This window comes from Serinus canaria, chromosome 5 (genome assembly GCF_022539315.1).
Source record: "Serinus canaria isolate serCan28SL12 chromosome 5, serCan2020, whole genome shotgun sequence".
Classification (NCBI taxonomy): Eukaryota; Metazoa; Chordata; class Aves; order Passeriformes; family Fringillidae; genus Serinus; species Serinus canaria.
Window position 1 is genome coordinate 14,244,522 of NC_066319.1, and position 19,554 is coordinate 14,264,075.

The 19,554-nt window shown below is 38.7% G+C and overlaps 1 protein-coding gene across 2 annotated transcripts; it reads right to left on the minus strand.

Annotated features, from left to right (window-relative positions):
• Positions 1-316: 316 nt before the first annotated feature.
• TSG101 (tumor susceptibility 101) lies at positions 317-19,483 on the minus strand. Of its 2 annotated transcripts, none has more exons than XM_050975893.1 (10): positions 19,321-19,483; positions 15,885-15,969; positions 13,442-13,507; positions 12,684-12,847; positions 11,210-11,336; positions 8,899-8,965; positions 7,219-7,310; positions 2,432-2,634; positions 1,246-1,485; positions 317-647 (listed from the first exon to the last, which is right to left on the minus strand). In XM_050975893.1, the coding sequence occupies exons 1-10, from the start codon at positions 19,360-19,362 to the stop codon at positions 558-560; spliced, it is 1,176 nt and encodes a 391-aa protein (XP_050831850.1). In that variant the 5' UTR covers positions 19,363-19,483; the 3' UTR covers positions 317-557. The 2 variants fall into 2 exon arrangements, with proteins under 2 accessions (XP_050831850.1, XP_050831849.1); XM_050975892.1 differs by having other exon boundaries at positions 7,219-7,313.
• Between the last annotated feature and the right edge of the window lie 71 nt (positions 19,484-19,554).

Sequence of the window (19,554 nt, forward strand, 5' to 3'; positions counted from 1 at the left end):
TTCTACTTCCACACACCTAAATCAATTCTATTTTTCAAGTCACATCACCTGCATAATCATGTTATGTGTACAGCTGTGCTGGAGGCTTCAGGCAGTTATATATTTATGGTAGTCTCACACGGGTTTTTAAAATAAACTCCAACCTCTTCTGAGCCAGCAGGAACATGAAAAGCCTTAAGGCAAAGGCTCAGTCTTGAGCTATGCTGGTTATGGTGCTGAGACCAAGAACCTTTTGAGTTTTCAGTTTTTACTGGTTGTGAAAGCATGGTTAAGCTGACACTACATATTGGAAAAGAAAACGTCATACACAGCTCTGTAGAGGAAGAAAATATGCAACAAGTTTTATTCAGCGTTAAGTCCACCAGCACAAAGATTACAGGAGATAGAAAGTGCATTAATAAAAGCTAGTCTTTACCAAAAAGAAAATATATTATTGATTCAAAATATCTTACACTTGGATGATGTAATAACTTACTCTGGGCACCTACTGATTAAGAGAAAGATCAAGAGAATGGCTGCTTCACAAGGAAACCTAACTTCCCAGCTAGTCTGGGAATTCAGTAGAGATCACTGAGTCCAGCAGTCTTCCTTGCTTTCTGCATCAATGCCCTCAGCTGGAACTGCTTGCGAGACAGGAGACGTACATGCTGCAGACAGAAAAACAACAGCTGGCAATCATAAAGTTCTGATAAAAACTCAGCACTGCCATACACATGTACTCTGTGACCCAAATGGGATGTCAGGTTTTTGGAAACACTACATTCATTACTCTACTAAATGGCATTTTCTTGGCTTAAAATGACTGGCAGGTGGCTGCCAAATGCAATCTCAACAGTCTATTTGTTGCCATTTTTAATTATTAACTAATTCATTAAATTATAATACTAATAATTAATTATTAACTCCACACATATTCTTATCAAAGTAATAATATGCACTCCATAAGGTGCAATCAGACTAGTGCACTGCCTATGGGGCAGAGAATGATTCTTCTAACAGCAGATAAACAGAACTAGCAAGGTCTACACGAGAAGGAAACAACATGACTTTGTATCTATAATGCTTTCAAAATTGGTCTTTAAATTCTGAAATCACTTTCTAAAACTTATGCTTGAATGTATAAATATTCCTGTTCCTACAGGATGCTCTTCTGTGAAGAGATCATGAACATTAGTAAGCTGAACCAAAGAGTCCAAAGTAAACACATTGAAAATGCACCTCTTAAAAACATCCCAAGAAACCTACCTTTAAAAAGACATCTAAATCTATCACTCCACGTCTCAGTGCTTCCCCAAGGTAGAAAATGGTGTCTTCAATTGCATTTTCCTCTGCATATAAGTTCAGGATCTGCTTGTAAAGCGGTGCTGTAGGAATTATAACTTCATCTATGTCATTATTTTCTGACTGACTTTCCATTTTCTCTAAGGCAGAACTGAGCTCCTCATCCTTCTTTTTGAGAAGTTCAATGTTCTTGTCAACTTCAGCCTAAAAACAATTAAGATGTTTATCTTCTTGTGATACAATTGTCTAGATGAAAGACTTTGGACATACCACTTCATTCTGTACTTCTCTGCTTATCCTTACTACGATTTTTACAAAAGGAAGTTATCAATCTGTAGATTTCAGATTCTTTTAAAGAAGTAACATCTGCTTTAGATAATGTCAATCCATTATCCATTTATAACTGTAGAGAAGGCATGCCAACACTCCAAGTATTTCTAAGTTGCCTCATTAAAAAAGAAAAAATAACCATTTAAACTACCTTAAGATAGTAAAAAGAAAGCCAAAGTAATTATTTTCTTTAGAATGCAGTATTCCCCAGTACTCTAGTCCAATTAATAATTTCTAATGACTTTTTAAAACCACATCTGAACACTGAGCTGGATTCAGAAACTCTTCATCAATCACAAAATCTTTCTCCTGAGCAGTAGTGCAAGGAGCAGATGGACAAAGCAGAAGACGCCTTAAGGAAAAAATGTAGGAATTTCTGAGCATACTGTGAGTAGGAGAGACTACTGGGAAAGGAGAAGTTATACAAGGAGGCTGTGACCAGAATCAGTGTTCTCTGCACTAAGACACTGAACTGTTCTCCAGTACTGCTGTTACACATTATTATAAATAAACTGAGATGCAAATATTAAATAATCTCACACCACTAACATCTTTCACAGGAAGAATGGGGAAAAATAATACTGTTCCTCTACTACTGAGCAATGACATTTGTAAGACACATGCAGGACACTGCATCTCATGGTCACTGCTATTTCTGACTTGCTTCAGTCTGAGCACAAGCCCCCAGCTGCAAAAGAGAGAAAGCACAATGGACTGGAAGCTTTGTTTTTTTCTAGTATGATTAACAATTAATTCATTCCAAGCTTCTGTTCACTACTAGAAATACTCAGGTGGGGAGCAGAGGCTATTCTCAGCTTACCACTTCCTGATCCAGGCGAGTCACCATCTCTTCCAGTTTCTGGTGCCCCTTCTTCAGGTCCTCCTCTGTGCGTTTCAAGGCGTTGAGCTCGGCTTGTGCGCGATCCATCTCCTCCTTCATGCGCCACCTCAGCTTGTCGCTGACGGCCGAGATGAGGGAAGCGCGGATGGTGTCCTCGCTGATGGTGCCATCTCTGCTGGGTCCTGCACAAGGACGTTGTACAAGCTTAACTTTCATGCTGGGCTGCACTATAAAGCCAGCTGGGATAGCAAGTGGCCAAGCTGCTCTATGTACTTCAGCAGTGTGAGACACTAAAACAAGCTGCTCTCCATAATAATTTCCAGAAGCAGCAATGGGATCACAGTGAGACACACTAGGATGGACACAAGTATGCATCCATTCATTCACTTCACTATTCCCACATCCACACCCTTTTTGAATTTTAAAAATGAGGTGGCCATTTCCTCTGAAGTCCATAAATGTTACTAGTCCAAGACCTTTTAAAGAAGAACAAGAGTTAAGGGCAGGTTGTATTCAACCACAATTAATGTAACAGCTGGCTTGAGACAATGAATTTACCTCCTACAGGTAATAATTCAGGGTTTGTTGGTCTTTTTTGTTTTTAATTTTATTGCCTACCCTGGTAAGGAAAGTTTTAAACTAGGAAACACAAAGGGAGAGTTATAGACACCACCCATGCAGCTCAAGTGGGGATACTCCCAGGAAGGGCATGCAGCCCAGGTTCTCATGGGGAACCACCCTGACACCTGCTGGAGGGACAACAAGCCAGGAACACACAATCCAGGAGATTCCTGGAAAGCACTGACAATAACTTTCTGATACAGATGCAGCCAGGGAGGAAGGATGTGCTGCTGGACCTTGTAGAACTATCAAAGAACATCTGGTTGGAGATGTAAAGGTTGGGGTAGCCTTGGCTGCAGTGACCATGAGATCACGGAGTTCTGCATCCCACGAGTAGAAAGCAGGACAATGAATAAGATTGCAACCCTGGGCTTCATGAGAGCTAACTTTGGCCTCTTCACAGACCTTCTTGGAAGAATTCCATGGGAATTTACCATAGAGGGAAGAGAGGTCCAAGACAGCAGGTGAATATCCAAGGATCACTTCTTCCAGGCTCAAGAACAGTACATCCCTATGGGCAAGTGAGCAGAAGGGGCAGGAGACCTGAATGAGCTTTTGAAAATCAGCCTTTCAAGGATCATTTCAAGAGTCTGTCACTAACACACTTTTAAACAGAAAGGCAAGTACTTTGTGTCTGTCACAAGAAGTGCAATATGTCTCCAGACCAGGAAACTCAGAGTGCTCTAGCAAACGTGAAGTGGCTGCTGGTGATACTTATCACAAACCACTTCAGTTATTCTGTGGGAATAACTGGAGGGTCACAGTTTCCCCAGGTTTGTGCCTCACACCTTATAGATCAGTGAAATTTCAACTGCATTGTAACAACAAAGCAAGATTACAGCAGCTTTTGTGCCTAAACTTCACAACCGCTATGAATGAAACGCAGAGAGATTTGAAGCTCTGTAACTGCAAAGAAAATAAGCAAGCAGAATTTTTGCCAAAGTATCTTTTTATCCACAGACACAGCTATCAAAACCCTGAAGCTGTTACAGCATTATGCACATCACATTTACCAGTGCCCTAGATTTCAAAAAGAAAAAATATTCATCACTGCTCATGTGATTCTTATATAATTGAATACTTTTTTTTAACTTCTGCTATCAAAATAAGACTACATAAAATTGTATGTCTTCCCTATGCTTTTTACTCTGTTCCTGTCCACAAAACCTACACCAAGCCACATGGGTGGGAAAATAAAGCTATGCAAATGAATGACAGGAACTACAGGAAGAAGCACATCGTGCTAACTAATCCATCAAAGCCTTCTAAAATACAGAAAACATAAATTTTGATCATTACTAATGTCAGCACTTTGCATACCTGTAATTTGCACCAGAATATGTGTACTTTAAAAAAAAAAAAAAAAAAGGAAATTCCACTGAAAAAATAAAGAGATTGAATTATTACACAACTGGTGCAAAGAAAGCCTTAAGAAAATATAAAAGTCCCAACACATCAAACTGATTTACAGTTGTGGCCTAAAAATTCACTCTGTTGCCAGTCAACAAGATAACTTGCAAAATCTGGTGAACTCTTAGAGCCAGCAACAGAAGTTGTCAAATAGCACCATATACACAAACCCAGGAATCCATCATTGATGCTTCTTATGAAAAGGAGAAAAGAACAACAGCACTTTCTACACTGAGAAGTAAAACTTAAAACTATCTAGGACAGAGTTTATTCACTGTATAGGACTTCCTGGTTAAGGTAAGGCCTGATTTCCCTTCAAAAAACAGCATTAGCATGATCTTAGTTACTGTTTACTTTAAATAATTAATTACTCTAACACAAAGTCAGAATCAGCCAGAACCAGTATCAGTAAAACTTATGCTTACTTTCTTTTCCCCTGACATCCCTCACTCTGGGAGTTTTTATGCAAGGCTCACTTTAACAGTAAAGTAGGACAGAGGAAAAAAAAATATAAAATCACAATACACCTAACACAATACAAGTTCCCACAGAAATGCCACCAGGTAGGGTAGAGGTCTTTGAACATAAAAAGCATCATTTTAATACAGCTCAATCAATGTATCTTCTTACAGAGCATGAACCCATAGCATCTTCTGTCACTTCCATAATTAGCCCAGCTTGGAGAAGATTTCATGGCACATGGTCTTTAAATCAACAGAACTCTGAAACCTTTAACCTTTACTAGCAGAGTCTGGTTTCAGAAGTGACCTTACAGAATCATCAAACCAGTAACTGCACCAAAAAAGTAATTAATGGCAGATGACTGAACAGAAAGAAAAACTCTAAAGGATTTATTTGTAAAACCAGTGACGGTGAAAAACTTGAGCTACTTTGCATGAACATTTTCATTCTATTCAAACTAGGTTTGAACTAGGTTCACTACAGGAAACACCACCACCCACACAAAACTCTGCAGCTGTAACAACTGATATGCTCTTAAATAAACTATCCCAATAAACCACAGCCAAACAAACAAACTGTACAGAAAAGAAACATTTTCAGTTCAAAAGAAAAAAACAATACTGGACTGTAAAAAAACACCCAACAAAACAAACACAACAAAACCACCTCACAGTATTTTAAGTGTAGTGGATGATCAAAAAAGATTTGTTTGCATTTCATCTGGCACAAGAGATAAGCCATGTAAACCAGGTGTAAGGTTTTTACCTAGCTGCAGCAAATGAGTCAGTGTAATGTTAAATTGTCACTATGAAACCTGCATTACAACTTGGTATCACACATGATCTAACTCAGGGCTGGAAGAGTCTTCTATCTTTGCAGATACTGCACCTCTATTGATCTTCAGTGGGGTTGAAAAGAAGGGAAAAAATTAAATAGAATATATTTCTATTTTAAATTAACACTTGGATTTGTTTGAGAAGGACACTGCAGAAAGCCAAGTTTGCCCAGAAATGTTATCAGCTCCCTACAGGAGAGCCAGTGGAAACCATGAATTCTCCTGGACAGAAGTGCAGCCCCACAACACCAAGCACTGTTTGAGGTACTTGAGTGGGACAGCAGCTTCCTTGCACTGTGCATGGCAGACTCACATCATCTCAGACTGCAGGGCACCACTGAAGCAGCCAAGAACTTCCAGAAAATACTTTCTTAACTGAAAAGGCTGAAAGAAGCTGGACACAAAGGACAGGATCAGGCACAAGAAAAATACAACATACAACTTACTGCTGCTTTCAAATTCTGTAGTAACAGAACTCCTCAGATATTTTAGTAAGAGTAAAGTAGAAGCATCTCTCTTCCCTTGCCTTGTCCCCATGTATGTGAAGAAAAACCACAAAATACACACAGTTCTGGAAAGAAAAGACATTCTATGACTCTAACCCAGGCCATTCCATAAATAACTGAGTTCACACATTAGATGAAGAACCCATGGATGCACTTCTAAATTACAGGGCTTAAGAGTCTACAGTGGATTGCTAATGAACAACATCACAGCAGAATCTACACCCTCGCCATGAAACTGTGCCAAAGGGAGTATCAGCCAGCTGGAATCAGCCAGCTGCACCAGCTTCCCACTACACTAGGTGACATCTATCACTGGCTCCCAGTCTTCTACACATACACTGGCAGTGAGGGGCAGGGTGGAAAGCAGGGGCCAGAGAGCAGCAGACTGGGAAAAGACACAGGTCAACACCCTAAATGCTGATGCTGAAGGGAACAAAGGAGGAAGTGACAAGTAGAGATCAGTAAGAAGCAAAAGGGAAGAGGCTGGAGAAGAAACTCACTAACAATGAAGCTCATTCCAAACTGCTACTTTAGCAAGTTACTATTTTGGGAGGAAAGAAAGCATAAATAGAGTCCATTTGATGTTTAAATGATGATAAAGGTATTTTTCTAAACCATGAACAGAGCAATGCAGACAATCAAAAGTCACCTACAATTAAAAGGTAAGGAAAATCCCATGTAGTTACATGCAGTGCTCTTCAAAATATTCACAAAGCACACACAAAATATTGCATAAACCCAAAAATTTATCAAATTCCTGACTGAAGGTGAATAAAATGTATTTTTTTCTTCCTTTGAATAAATTTTAATTAAAGATCATTGCTTTGGAACTTCAGAGTAAGAGCAACATGTTCTTTTTTCCATTTCATTTATTTACATATCAGTTACAGAGAGAAGCTTTCCTTGAGAGAAGCCCTTTCCAAGGTACTCACCAACAGTGGTGACAGGAGGCTGAGAAGGGTAGTACTGCACACTAGTGGTTGCTGGAAAGGGAACACCACCTGGGTAAGGATAGTTTGGGAAGCTGCTTTGACAAAGAAAGATATGCTAATGTTATGCAACTATTAGGAAAATATCATCCATCTAGATTATCTTTCTTGCCACCATGTTAAACAGTCATTTGCATAATAAAAATGTTAAAATTGCAGGCATTTTTCCTGTTCACATTAACATCTTTCACAACTGGTATTTCTGGTATTAAGGTACCATTTTATCTGAAACCTTATCTAGTTATTGCCTGGTCAATATTTGGATAACAAATTCTCCTGAATCTCCTTGTTTTGCTATATGAAATGCCACAAGCATCCAAAACAAATTATTCTAGCTACAAACTCCCACACAACAATTTCAAACTAATATTTTTAATATGAGCACAGTTAAGAAGATGACTGATTAGGTGCTTTATGTAAACCTAAAAATGCTGTGCAAAATATGGTTGCAAGGTGAAAACTACTCCCCCAGAATTTTCAGTCCTGCTCTGATGTATAAAGAAAGCAAAAGTATTCATTTGCTCACTGAAACAATAATGAGATGACATGTGACAGTCTACACCACCTTTCTAAAATACAATTGCTGTCACCTAAAACAAGGACACAAATTAGTCAGCACTCGACTGACAAACACCAGCATGTAGCAGAGTATTAATTATAGTAATAATTAAACAAAGCATTCCAAAAAAAGCCACAAAATATAAAATAAACATGTTCTGTCTCTCTTCAGGTAACTGCAAATTTAATAGTTCTTAAAACCTTCCCATTAATTCATAAATTATAAATTTTAAAACAGTTCTTCTATTACTTTTGTACAACCATGAGGAGCACTTTAAACAAACACATTTAGGAGGAAAAAACATGTTGTAAGAACTTAAAAAAAATACACTCCACCCCCCACCAATCCTCACAAGTTTTGCCATTTAAAATTTTTTAAAAAATAAACATGCTTCATAGGCTCCTTCATATTACACCAAAATCTCATATGCTCCTACCACAAAATCAGGACATGAGGATATCACTAATAAAAACAATAATTATGATATAAAAAATATAAATACACACTAGGAGGCAGTAGTCAACATCTCACTATTTACTAACACAGATCTGCAAGTCTTCTGGAAATGCTTTATTCCTAACTATTATAAAGAAAGAAATCCTGGTTAATATTAATAAAAAGCTTTTGAAGTAACTTTGTGTTCTTCAAATCCCCTTAGATTACTCCAAGTCCACATTTATGCTGGAGTCAAAGTTTGTATTAACTCAGCAAAATGTTTTTCAATTTTTGAGATGCTAATAAAATCCTGACTTTTAGGGGCACATTTCTTTCTATGTCACATAATATATAAATATATAAAAATATATGAGTGAAGAAAGATAACAGCTGGGAGTCAGGTAATTTCAAAATCTATTTATCACACCCATATATATTTTATTTGAAGCAACTAAGAATGCTAGACCTTCCTCCAATTTTGGCTACTGACAAGAATTCAGCCCTCACTTTTAACAAACCCTGCTAACATGAATACAACAGATACACCATAAGAAAATACAATTATGATTAGACACTATTCAGTGAAATTCTCCATCAGAAAAATGATGATAGTTTAAAGGGGTTCTTACCTTGGGTTTGGAGTGCTTGATGCTGGATAGGGAGATATTCCACCTGGAATTCCTGGCACATAGGAAGCTAAATAAAACAAGAATTTTGTTTACATTTTTTACATTACATTTTGTTTACATTTGTTTACATTTTTTACATTTCAGAAGTTAAAATCCTCAATGTAAAGAAGTTCTTCCTCATATATAAAAATAATCTTATTGTTATATGGATTTTTTTTTCTTAATAATTTCTTTAAACTAACTACTGCATGGATAAAAGTAGGTATTGATTTAAAAATGCACAACAAATAGGTGTACTAAGAAAAAAAAAAAGAATCTGCAGCTAGGGTACCCTAAAACATGGTATTTAAGATGACCCACCTGAAGAGCTGTCTCCATTTTTTATGTAATAGCTGAAAAAAGAATTTAACCTTTCTAGCCAATGATGTCTTCCCACTCAATAACAAGTGCATAATTTAAGTAGCTTCAAAGTAGTTGATTGGCTGTTTCATGATTCAACCATGTCTTTAGTGAGTAATTTCTGCTGTTTAGAAGTTGTATTTAATTTTTTTAAAATAATTTAAAAATTTTAAAATATTTATAAATATAAATGTCTAAATAGTCTTAGCAAGTTTAAGATTTTTCTTGAGAAGCTGACACAATTATGTTTTGGACATACTTATCCCACATTTCTAGCAATTTTAGAAATATTTCCTCAAATAACTCTTTTTTTTTTTTAAAGAGCTATTAAGAGTGGAGATATTCCCACTCTTTAATGCTTTCAAATGATTAAAATTTTTGTCAAAGGACTTTATTTCTTCTTAAACAATGTATATATAATGTGAAGAAACCCAAACCCTAAATGTCTGTAAAATAAGCAAAGTCTGATGACACTAGTAAAACTAAGTAGCTATTAGTAATTTCAAAACCCTGAAGCACTTTCACTAGAATTACTTCAGCTCTGAAGTAATTCACAGTACTTCAGCTCAATTGAATTGAAAACAGTAATTCAAAGCACTTCAGCTTTGAGTGACTACAAGAGCAATCAAATGTGGCTCATTGCAGGTTTGTCCTTAAGGCACAAGTCACAACCTGCTAAAACTACACTTACACTGACCCCCACTGTTCCTGGAAAATCAGGACAACCCAACCCTCTGCTGCTTTCACAAGCAGGGTAGCCACAGACAAGCTGGAAAGTCCCAAAGACCTGCTTTTAGTCAATTATTCCTAATGGTCCCAGTTATGTTTGCTACACATTTTCCCACAGGTTCAGAGCCTAAAACCTTGCTGAAAATGGGTTCTGCTGGAAATGGCAATGAACAGCACTTCAGCTTTTCAAAAATAACACTGTGATCAAGCAAAAGCCATATTTCAATAGAAAATGGACACAGCCTTAAAAATCTGGCAAAAATAAATAACCCTAAATAAAGCTACTGTACCATTAAATTCATGTGGCACTGTTATAACCTTATTAAATAAACAATCTCCAGCTAAACTGCTCCCCCTTCCCTACTGTCCCAGTCTTTGACTTGAGGTCTATGCTACTATTTTTTTGGCTTTTTCCCACCTAATACAGAATCTCCTCCTGGAAGAATTTCTAGGATTTTCTGCTTCCCACTTCTTCTTTTTCCCCCACCTACCCATCCTCAGTCTTTAAAATAAGATGCCTCCAGAGGTTCAAATAAATAAATAATTTTCAAAGTCTTGAGGATTTTTGCAAGAAAATAAGAATGGGTACCAAGTTGGAACACCAGCTTAACAGAGAACAAAGAATAAAACAATCACAAGGTAGTTTTTTTTTAATAGTCAGCCAGCAATTTGTAAAAAAAAGAAAAACAAACCTGACACACAGGAGTGTAGGCATATGAAACAAGCTGTGGGTATGCTTGTGCTTATGAAATCAATGGTTGCAGGATACTTACAAGATGGGCTTGTATCCTTAGAATGAAAATAACTGAGATACAAAGCTATTTGAATAATCACTTTATAAGTCTGTCTTGAAATGTTGAAAGGACACTGGTTGTTTTGAGGGTGTTTGAGAGTGTTCTGGTTTTGTCTGGGTTTTGCTGTGGTTATAATACAAACTTGATTTTTCCCTTCTAAAACCCAAAGGCTCACATGAATTCTTAGACTCACAGAACCTTTTTACTTGGAAAAGACCTTTAAGATCATTGAGTCCAACAAGGTAAAGTGAAGTAACTTCACAGCCCAGGTGAATTCATTAGTCAGCAATATAAAAAGTAAAATGCATTATTTGTAGGCAAACTGTGAAGGGCAACAATCCCTTTGAAATATGAAGATGATTATTAAAGGAGTAGTGATGAGCACTTACTGGTTGGTGGGCCTGTTGCCTGGTAAGGGGGGTAGCTGGAGGAAGCAGTAGGACGAGAAAACACTGGAGGTTCCTCTCCAAACACAACAATCATGACCTGGATCAGCTCCAACAAGTCTGACTGGGGCTGGGAGGGAAAGCAAATCACAAGTTGTTCATTTTGCTAAAAGACAGTTTAACTGACTGTAGCAGCAATAGGATGCCATTCCATCAGCTCTCAAAGGCATTCCTTTTATTTGTGGGTTTAAATGTTCTTAAAATGTGTATCTCTCATATGTATATATATGTGCATAATTAACTTCCTTTCTGGATTCTATTACACATACCAAACCCAGTCAGCTTGTACTCAAAACCATACAGCAAAACACAGCCAGAAAAAACTGGGTAATACAAGGTTCCACATCAACTGCAGGACAAGAAATGACTGGGTATAAATATCCAATGATGAATTATAATAATATTTTAAAAATTAAATCCATGACCCAACATGAAAAATATAGAGATCCCAAGTTTTTTAGACATTTCAATTTCATACATCACAGCTTTTGCACTGATTCAGAATGTGTCAACAGAAAAAATATTCTAACTCACTAAGGAGTGGCACAAACCTCCTTGAAATACAGTTAAAACAGGCCTCTCTGTTTATAACTACTCAATATAGGCATGATTTCATTTTGCCAAAATAAGAACAAGCATCATGAATGCAGCACCAGATAAAATACCCCAATACAGAGTTTACTTAGCTCTATAATCCACTTACTTATTTTTTACCAGCCTCTCAAACTGAAAGAGTTCTGTATCAGCTGTACCTTAGACGATCCTCTTGCTGTGTTCAACACCTGACCTGGGCAGTCTTTTTCCACTATTACTGTGCAAGCACTGAACTACCACACACCCAGTCTTAGTAAATGCAGTCCTGTTAATCACTTTATACAGAACCATGCATCTTGTATCATTTTTCTAGTCTTGTCAACACAGTTCAGCTTCTTTACAAGTCCATGTTTTGGCTAAAACTGCTATGAGGCCTGCACTGCTCAATGCCTCTATTTACTGGTAAAGCAAATATATCCATTTACATGAGGCTCCAGGAATGTCTGCATAAAGAAGCCCAAGCCAAGACTTGTAAAAGTCCATTTTAGTCACAGAGATGTTTTAAGTAAATTTATAATTTCCCTGCTGTAAATATTCTTATCTCACAAATCTTCACATCACTCTCTTGCCAGGGGAGAGGACACCTTGTGCTGCATTGTTTAATCAGGCAAGCTATAACTGAAGATACAATTAATTACATTAAATAACCAGAACACAGAATGCAACATCCTGAACTTTAGGACATTCCACAAAATACAGTTGACTTAATTTTAAAAATGGTTTAAGATCTCTAACAAAGACTATGGTTTTTATTAAAAATGATAGAACTTTCTTGAGGAATGCAGAATGAGCAGTTTGAGAACTTTAAGTTCCCTATACTTACATATTTCCACTCATGCAGGTAGGGAAGGTATATCTTTCCATTTGCATCAACATGCTTCCCAGTTTTTATTGTCATGGAGCTAGTGGGTTTAACAAAACAAATTGGGGGGTTGAAAGGGTAGGTGTCCAGCAGCCACAAGCAAATTGGGATATTGTATGTGTTACCTAGAAAAGATATTTTGAAAGATTTTAGAAGCTGTCTCAATTCTTCAACTGTCCTCCTGTATTCAGATTTATTAAAAACTCCTAAACCCAGTAAATTCAACTTCTAACAAAGTTAGAAGCCGAGACAAAATTTACTAATAACATTCAATGAACAGGTAACACTATGGCCACAAACTCAACATTTTCAGAACAATTTACAGAATTTGATTGACAATCATCATTCACCACTAATACACAGCCTCCTTAGTTCTATAATGCAACATTATAAGACTCTAAATTTGAATTATCATTAGCTGCAGCAATAAATGGTTTGTAACCCTCAATTCAACTGACAAGCCTGAAAAAACGTGCAGTGCTGAAAGAAAAAAGATGCTACAAAGCTGTAAATGACTGAAGAAGCAATGGTCAGCATTCCAATTTTATCCTGCAGCAAAAATGGAGAGCAATTTCTTTGAAATATTTTACTTTGGACAAGTAAAGGATTTCAAGAAAAGAATGATCAAAGAAGTAGTGAAGTTGAATTAGGACAAATCCAAGTTTTTAATGCAATTTGGGAAAATAATGGGGATGATAATAATTATAATACATGCATACCTCTGTAAGGCACAGGAATGGTTCCACTAAGGCTCATCAACTCCCTGGATGAACCATCATTAAAAACTGAAAGAGAACAAACAGTATTTTTAAAACAAACATACTGGTTATGTTAATCTCAGTTCAGGTTATTCCCCATCTATCTATTGGCATAAGTTTTCACAAGTTAGACACATATAAACTCAGCCTGAAAGGTTCAGCTCTTGCTTTATGGATTAGCAGATGACTGTTTACAGTCAGGCAACTCTTTATGAATAACACACTTCTGAGAAATGAATGATTAATCATTGTCAAACGACCTTCTCTACAAATAAAACTCTTTCCTCATTCAGTGACCAAATAAAATGATGGAACCTTGCAAAATCCAAGCAATGCAAATTGCTGCAAAGATAATCTGAACTAAAACTTGATTTAAAAAACAACTGTTATCTGAGGTTTATTAAAGAATTCCCTATGCCAAAAAACAGGTCAGCAAGAATACTGAAAATTCCTGGGCCACAGGCATCTATTACAAAATCAGTAAAGGTAATTTAACCAAACAGTAACACACTGAAGAGGAAGAAAAAGTGCTTGAGTCTGACAAATATTAGTCACAAACTGCACAAGAACTCTGACCTAAATTTACTGAGTTGCTGTATTTAGTTTCCTCATACTTTTAATCCAGTTATTCTCAGCTGAATGAATCAGCTTCTGTTGAAGAAGCTTTTATCTTCTGAATTCCTACTGATAGTTTCTAGACATAATTCAAATGTAGGTTACTGTGCACAGTTATTGTGGTGCTGATGTTCTGCAAAGGCAGGTAGAACATATTGGGATGTCAGTGGGGGTATGTATTTCATTAATAATATGAACTTGAAAACTGTCTCATCAGCATGTAATTGTCAGATTATGCTCTTCTCTGACTTAGAGATGGGGCACCTGAGAGGCATTTTAAAATCTTTTATTCCATTTTTAGTCTCATGAGAAGGGTGAGACAATACAGATGTTATAATTTTCACCATCACAATTAGAAGGTAACTATTTCCTAATTACATTACACTATAAGTGTTTCTTGTCCTATCAGCTTTTGCTATACCATGCTGTAAATGTCTTAAACCAATCATCTAAAATTACCCCTCCTGGGTCCTACTACAATGTATCTTGCATAGTTCTATTTCCTCAAAAGTATCTAGTCTTATTTGCAAGGCCATCCTTTGAAACTTATTTCTAGTTCCATGCATTTCTAAGTCAGCAGTTCTTATCTCAAAGTTTGCATACAGATGCATACTATCTGAGCCTTCTGTCAGGCTTTGAGAATGCTCTACAAATCCATTTCCCACATTTCCCCCTCTCCTTTGAATGGAAAAAAATTTCTTTGATGGCTTTGTTCATTGTTTGTCATGTAGAGTGAAGGACACAAGAACTCTCCCCAAATCCCTTTCCCACATGTAATCACTTTCTTGCAGCTGATGTCACTGCTACAAATAATATCGATTATCTGTAAGTGATTCTGTGCTTAGCCTCTTCCAGGCAGCTTAAAGAGCATTAGGGAACACAAATGGCTACAGCTCAAGGATAACTGGAATTGTGATCACCATCTTATGCAAACATGTGCAGCTATTCCAGCCACAGTCCTTTCACTCCTGCTTTGTTTTTTCAGTCACTGCATGAATTTTTATTTCTGTGACAGCTGCTGGCTTGCAGCTACTCAAGTTAAAACTAATTCACCTTTTACCTGTCCATGTCCCTTCTTAATATTTCTCAATTCAGATACACAACTTAAAAAGCAGAAGACTTTAAAATTTTTGATGATGTATTAATAATATAAATTAGATCACAAAGGAATCCCACAGGTAACAGTTAAAAAAAGGTGACCATAAGGCTGACCTCAGCACCTATGCTGGCTCACTGTATGCTGTGAAACCCTAGATATCATCTTCCTTTGACACACTTAACTTAGATACTTTAAAACAGCTAACAAACAGTGATTATCATTGATAATTTACATTATAAAACTCTCATGCCAATTTTCTGTATACTTGGCTCTGTTTTCTTCATACCCTTAAGGACTACCACAGTGATTTTAAATGAAGCATTTCTTCATTGATTTCCAGTTCTTCCTACACAGAATTTTAAAAATGTCTTTATATGGCAGCAAAGCTGAATTTGTAAGATACCAGCAATCTCAGGACACCAACTGATGACATCAGTGAGTGATTAACTAAAAGTTAAGCTGTGAAAAACGTGACACTTCTTGGCACATTAAATAGTTATTTTCTAAAGTAATCCTACTATATTACTGAGTCTGTGCTTTTAAAAAGTGTTGATGTCAGAGACAAAAAAGAGAAACTCAAGTTATGTTTTCTGGTGTTAATCTTCTTCCCCCTCCCCCCCAAAAAAACTACCAAAGACACCTAACACATCAACAATTCACCAGAAAAAAATTTCTCATGCACAGACTAACCATATGAATCCATGACAGGTTTGAGGTCCTTGTACTGAGTAATAACACTGGTTGTCTCCTGTATGGTCAGGTCTCTATACTTGTACTGGAAAACAAAAGAGAAAGAAAATACTTCAGAAGCTAAATTTTTAGTATAATTTAATTCATTTTTTTTATTTTACCCAACAGACAGCATTTATGAGAGTTTACATCTATACATGGACATTCTTCTTCACTCTTAGTTTGGAATAACAATTTATTTGTCCACACTCCTTAACCACTGCCTGTATAACCCACTGAACTTTAACAAGATGTTAAGTCTTAACAAGGGTGTAAGCATCAACTGATTTGGGAAAGAGCTATTGCATTTCTTTCATGTTCTACCACAACCAAGTGTATCTGAGAAATATGAATGAATCTTTAAAAAAAAGAAAAATCATCTCCAAATGAATACAGTGATGTTTTGAACATTCCTGACAAACAGCTATTGAGGATATGAACCACACAGATCTATTTCATAGCACTTTTCAAAGCAACACCATATTTATCAATCAGTGATTAGCATTTACATGTATTTTGTCAGCTAGAAAGCAGATATATCAAGGCACAATATTGCCAGCAATAATACTGGTTTTGCCACTGTCTTTTTATCAGGAGCAGGGAGTAACAGCATGGATGCCCTGTAAACCACAGATACACCACTGCAGAATTCACCAGTCTCAGAGCCATAACCCACAGACAGCAGAGAGGCTCCTGGGCAACAGAGAGCTGGTTCACCACACAGTGCAGCCCTTTAGCCTTGCTGTCATTTCTCCTGATAATTACTATTGAAAAGAAAAGCCAGCAATGTGATCCCCTGACAATTTTTTCATTCTAATACAATTTTAAAAAATTTCAATCTTCGGATGTCTTCAGGAACACAGCCAGCAACCTTTCACTGAACCATGGTAGGAAGACAGAGGGCCCAGCACAATGAAATGTCTGACATCCAAAGCACACAAATGTTAACAACATCTGAACAAATTAATTCAGACATCATCCAAGAGCAAACTGTGGTGCCACAGCTAAAGGTCACCTTGGCCCTGACAAACACTCATGAGTTGTGAAGCTTAGAAATTAACTCTTCTTCCTGTCACCTCCAGAGACTGACAAGGATGCTCCTCTGGGGCATGACAACTTGGATTTACTGAGCAGAGATGAACCCACCATGCCACCTCAGTCTAGAGGAAGCACCAGCACCTCGGGTGATGCTGTGACTGCTCTACCTCAAATGACCAAGGACAAAACAGCCACACGTCTGTCTGCAAAGTGCTGGTCTGTGGGACAGAAAGCAACCCCTCCAGCAGGGATTCCTGTGTGCAGCACCAGCACAGAGGTCAGTCAGCCCCTGGATGCTGTTTTGGTGGGAGTGCTGCAGCAAAGCATCTCAGCCTCCTATGTAAAACTGGTGCAGGATTGGGAGTGTGCAGCAGGGCTTGACAGAGCAACAACTTTGTTAATATTTGAATACATTCCTCCATCCCTCCCTCTCTCCCCAGCACCTGGCAGAAGCAGGAACAGGCATTGCCTGGACATGGAGGAATTTTCACATACACCAGCCAGAGACTGGCAGCACATACCCACACCACTGCAGGTGCCACTACAGGACAAATGACAGCTGGTCATCAGCTACTTTTAAAAGGCAGGGCCTTCTCATAGGAACAAACCTTATGGTTCAGGATAGAGCCTCAACAAGATTGGCATAATCACTGTTAAAAAGAGAGCAGGATTCTGCTAACAGAAGCTCCAAAAAAGCACAAGGATTATAGAATGGTATGGGTTGGAAGCAACCTCAAAGATGATCTTGTTCCCAGCCCAAGGCGGGGAACCTTCCACTATCCCAGGCTGCTCAGAGCCCCTTCCAGCCTGGCCTTGAACACTGCCAGGGATGGGACATCACAGCTTCTCCAGGCAGCCTGTGACAGTGCCTAGCCACCCTGGCAGTAAAGAAGTAAGCAGAGTCAGGCTTTACTTCCACTTTTGGCACAAGCATCTCAAGTGAGTTGAGTCAAGAACTGATAAAACAGTGTCTGCCTGCTCAGCAGGCACTCTGTGAATCTGGCACACCATGGGGCTGATGAACCACAAATTTGGTTATTGGGGGCGCTTTCAAAAATTAGGCACAACACCTGAACATTAAGCAAGCATTTTCATATCCCTATTAAAACAAAGAAAGATAATAGTCTTACAAACTGTTTTTACACTGAGTGATGATTACTTAGTACAGTTGTATAATTCCAGCTACTGGCACAAGCAAAATTAAATGTTAATTTCAGCTGTTAATTTCCGTACTTAGATTGATTTCCAATAAATGTCAAAATCTCTTTGGAAAATATAAGATCCTAGTGGTTTCTACAAAGGTAACTAAAACTGATTGATTTGAATTCTTAATTTCTGGACTCCTTTTTCCTCCTCCATTCTCAGATTGCAAATACATTCCCCTCATTTTACATACCAGGAAAGAGATCACAGAAAGATGAAGCTTTTCAAGATCTGGCAGCAGGTAAATACATGAAGTTAAATTAAGTGCTTAGGTTCCCCCAAAGTAGGATCAAGCTTTTGTTATCTCACACACTGAACTATCCAATATGTGAAATACCACTAAACTTCCTTGTCTAGAACAGAAAGTGCAACTATTTTTTAAAAACAAATATAATGAAATAGCATCTTCATTTTCATCACCTACAGAAAGTCAGACAGGAGTATAAATTTTACAAGTGTGGGGGAACAAGGACAATGGACTACCTTAAATTCTATTTCTTCTATGGAATTGCAGTAATTAACTTAGCAAAGACAGGTGTGTACAAATACACAAACGATCTCATTTGCTGACACTGACTAGGTATTCAACACTCATTTTCAGACGGATAAAAAAATCTGCTTACGACTCCATGCAGATGAACGTGCCTTTGGTTTTGATCGGATTCTCAACCATTGTACTTCAGTCCAAAACGCTACACCTATGATTAAATGCTGCCAAAAATTTTCCAAAATCCCCCCAACAAAGCCGTAACTCGCCCTACGTGCCAGCCTTAGGGGTTTTCATTCCGAGCAGCTGGACAAAGCCCAGTTTGCAGTGAGGAGTGGCTCGGCATGATTCAGTGGTTAATGATTTGCCTTCCAGGAGATTTCCCCGTTGCCTTACACAGGGGCAATCACCAAACCCACCCCAGCCCATCCGTGATGCTGAGCTCGCCTCGCCCCTCCCTCACCGGGGAGCTCAAGCGCCGTGTGCCCCGCACGGCCCCGCCGGTGCCTGGCACTGGCCCTGGCCCTGTCCCAGCCCAGCCCCGCAGCTGGGCACGACCATTTTAGCCTCGCTGCCGTTCCTCCCTTCCCGACCCAACTCCCCGGAGCCTCCCGGGCGCTGGGCCCCGCTGCCGCCCGCGGGCCGAGCCCTGCTGGGCCGCGCCTGTACCTTGGTGAGCATCTTCTTGAGCTGGCTCTCGGACACCGCCATGGCGGCCGCCCCTCGCTGCCGGTGTCGGTGCCGCGCTGGTCCCGGTGCCGCCGGCCCGGCCCTACATAAACACAGGAAGCGGCCGCGCGCCCGCTTCCGGCGGCGGCGCCGCTGCCGCGCGTCAGGGGGCGGGCACCGAGCGGGCCCGGGCCGGGCGGGGCCGAGCCGAGCGGGGCCGGGCGGGCACCGAGC

What these genes read in the sequence shown, in the direction of transcription:
- TSG101 (XM_050975892.1), bottom strand. Translation starts at nt 19,362, where the DNA reads ATGGCGGTGTCCGAGAGCCAGCTCAAGAAGATGCTCACCAAG. An exon ending in ACCTGCATGAGTGGAAATAT is followed by an intron (nt 11,337 to 12,683) that starts GTAAGTATAGGG and finishes TTTCCCTCCCAG; the next exon opens with CCCCAGTCAGACTTGTTGGA. An exon ending in GGCAACAGGCCCACCAACCA is followed by an intron (nt 8,966 to 11,209) that starts GTAAGTGCTCAT and finishes TGTTTTATTTAG; the next exon opens with CTTCCTATGTGCCAGGAATT.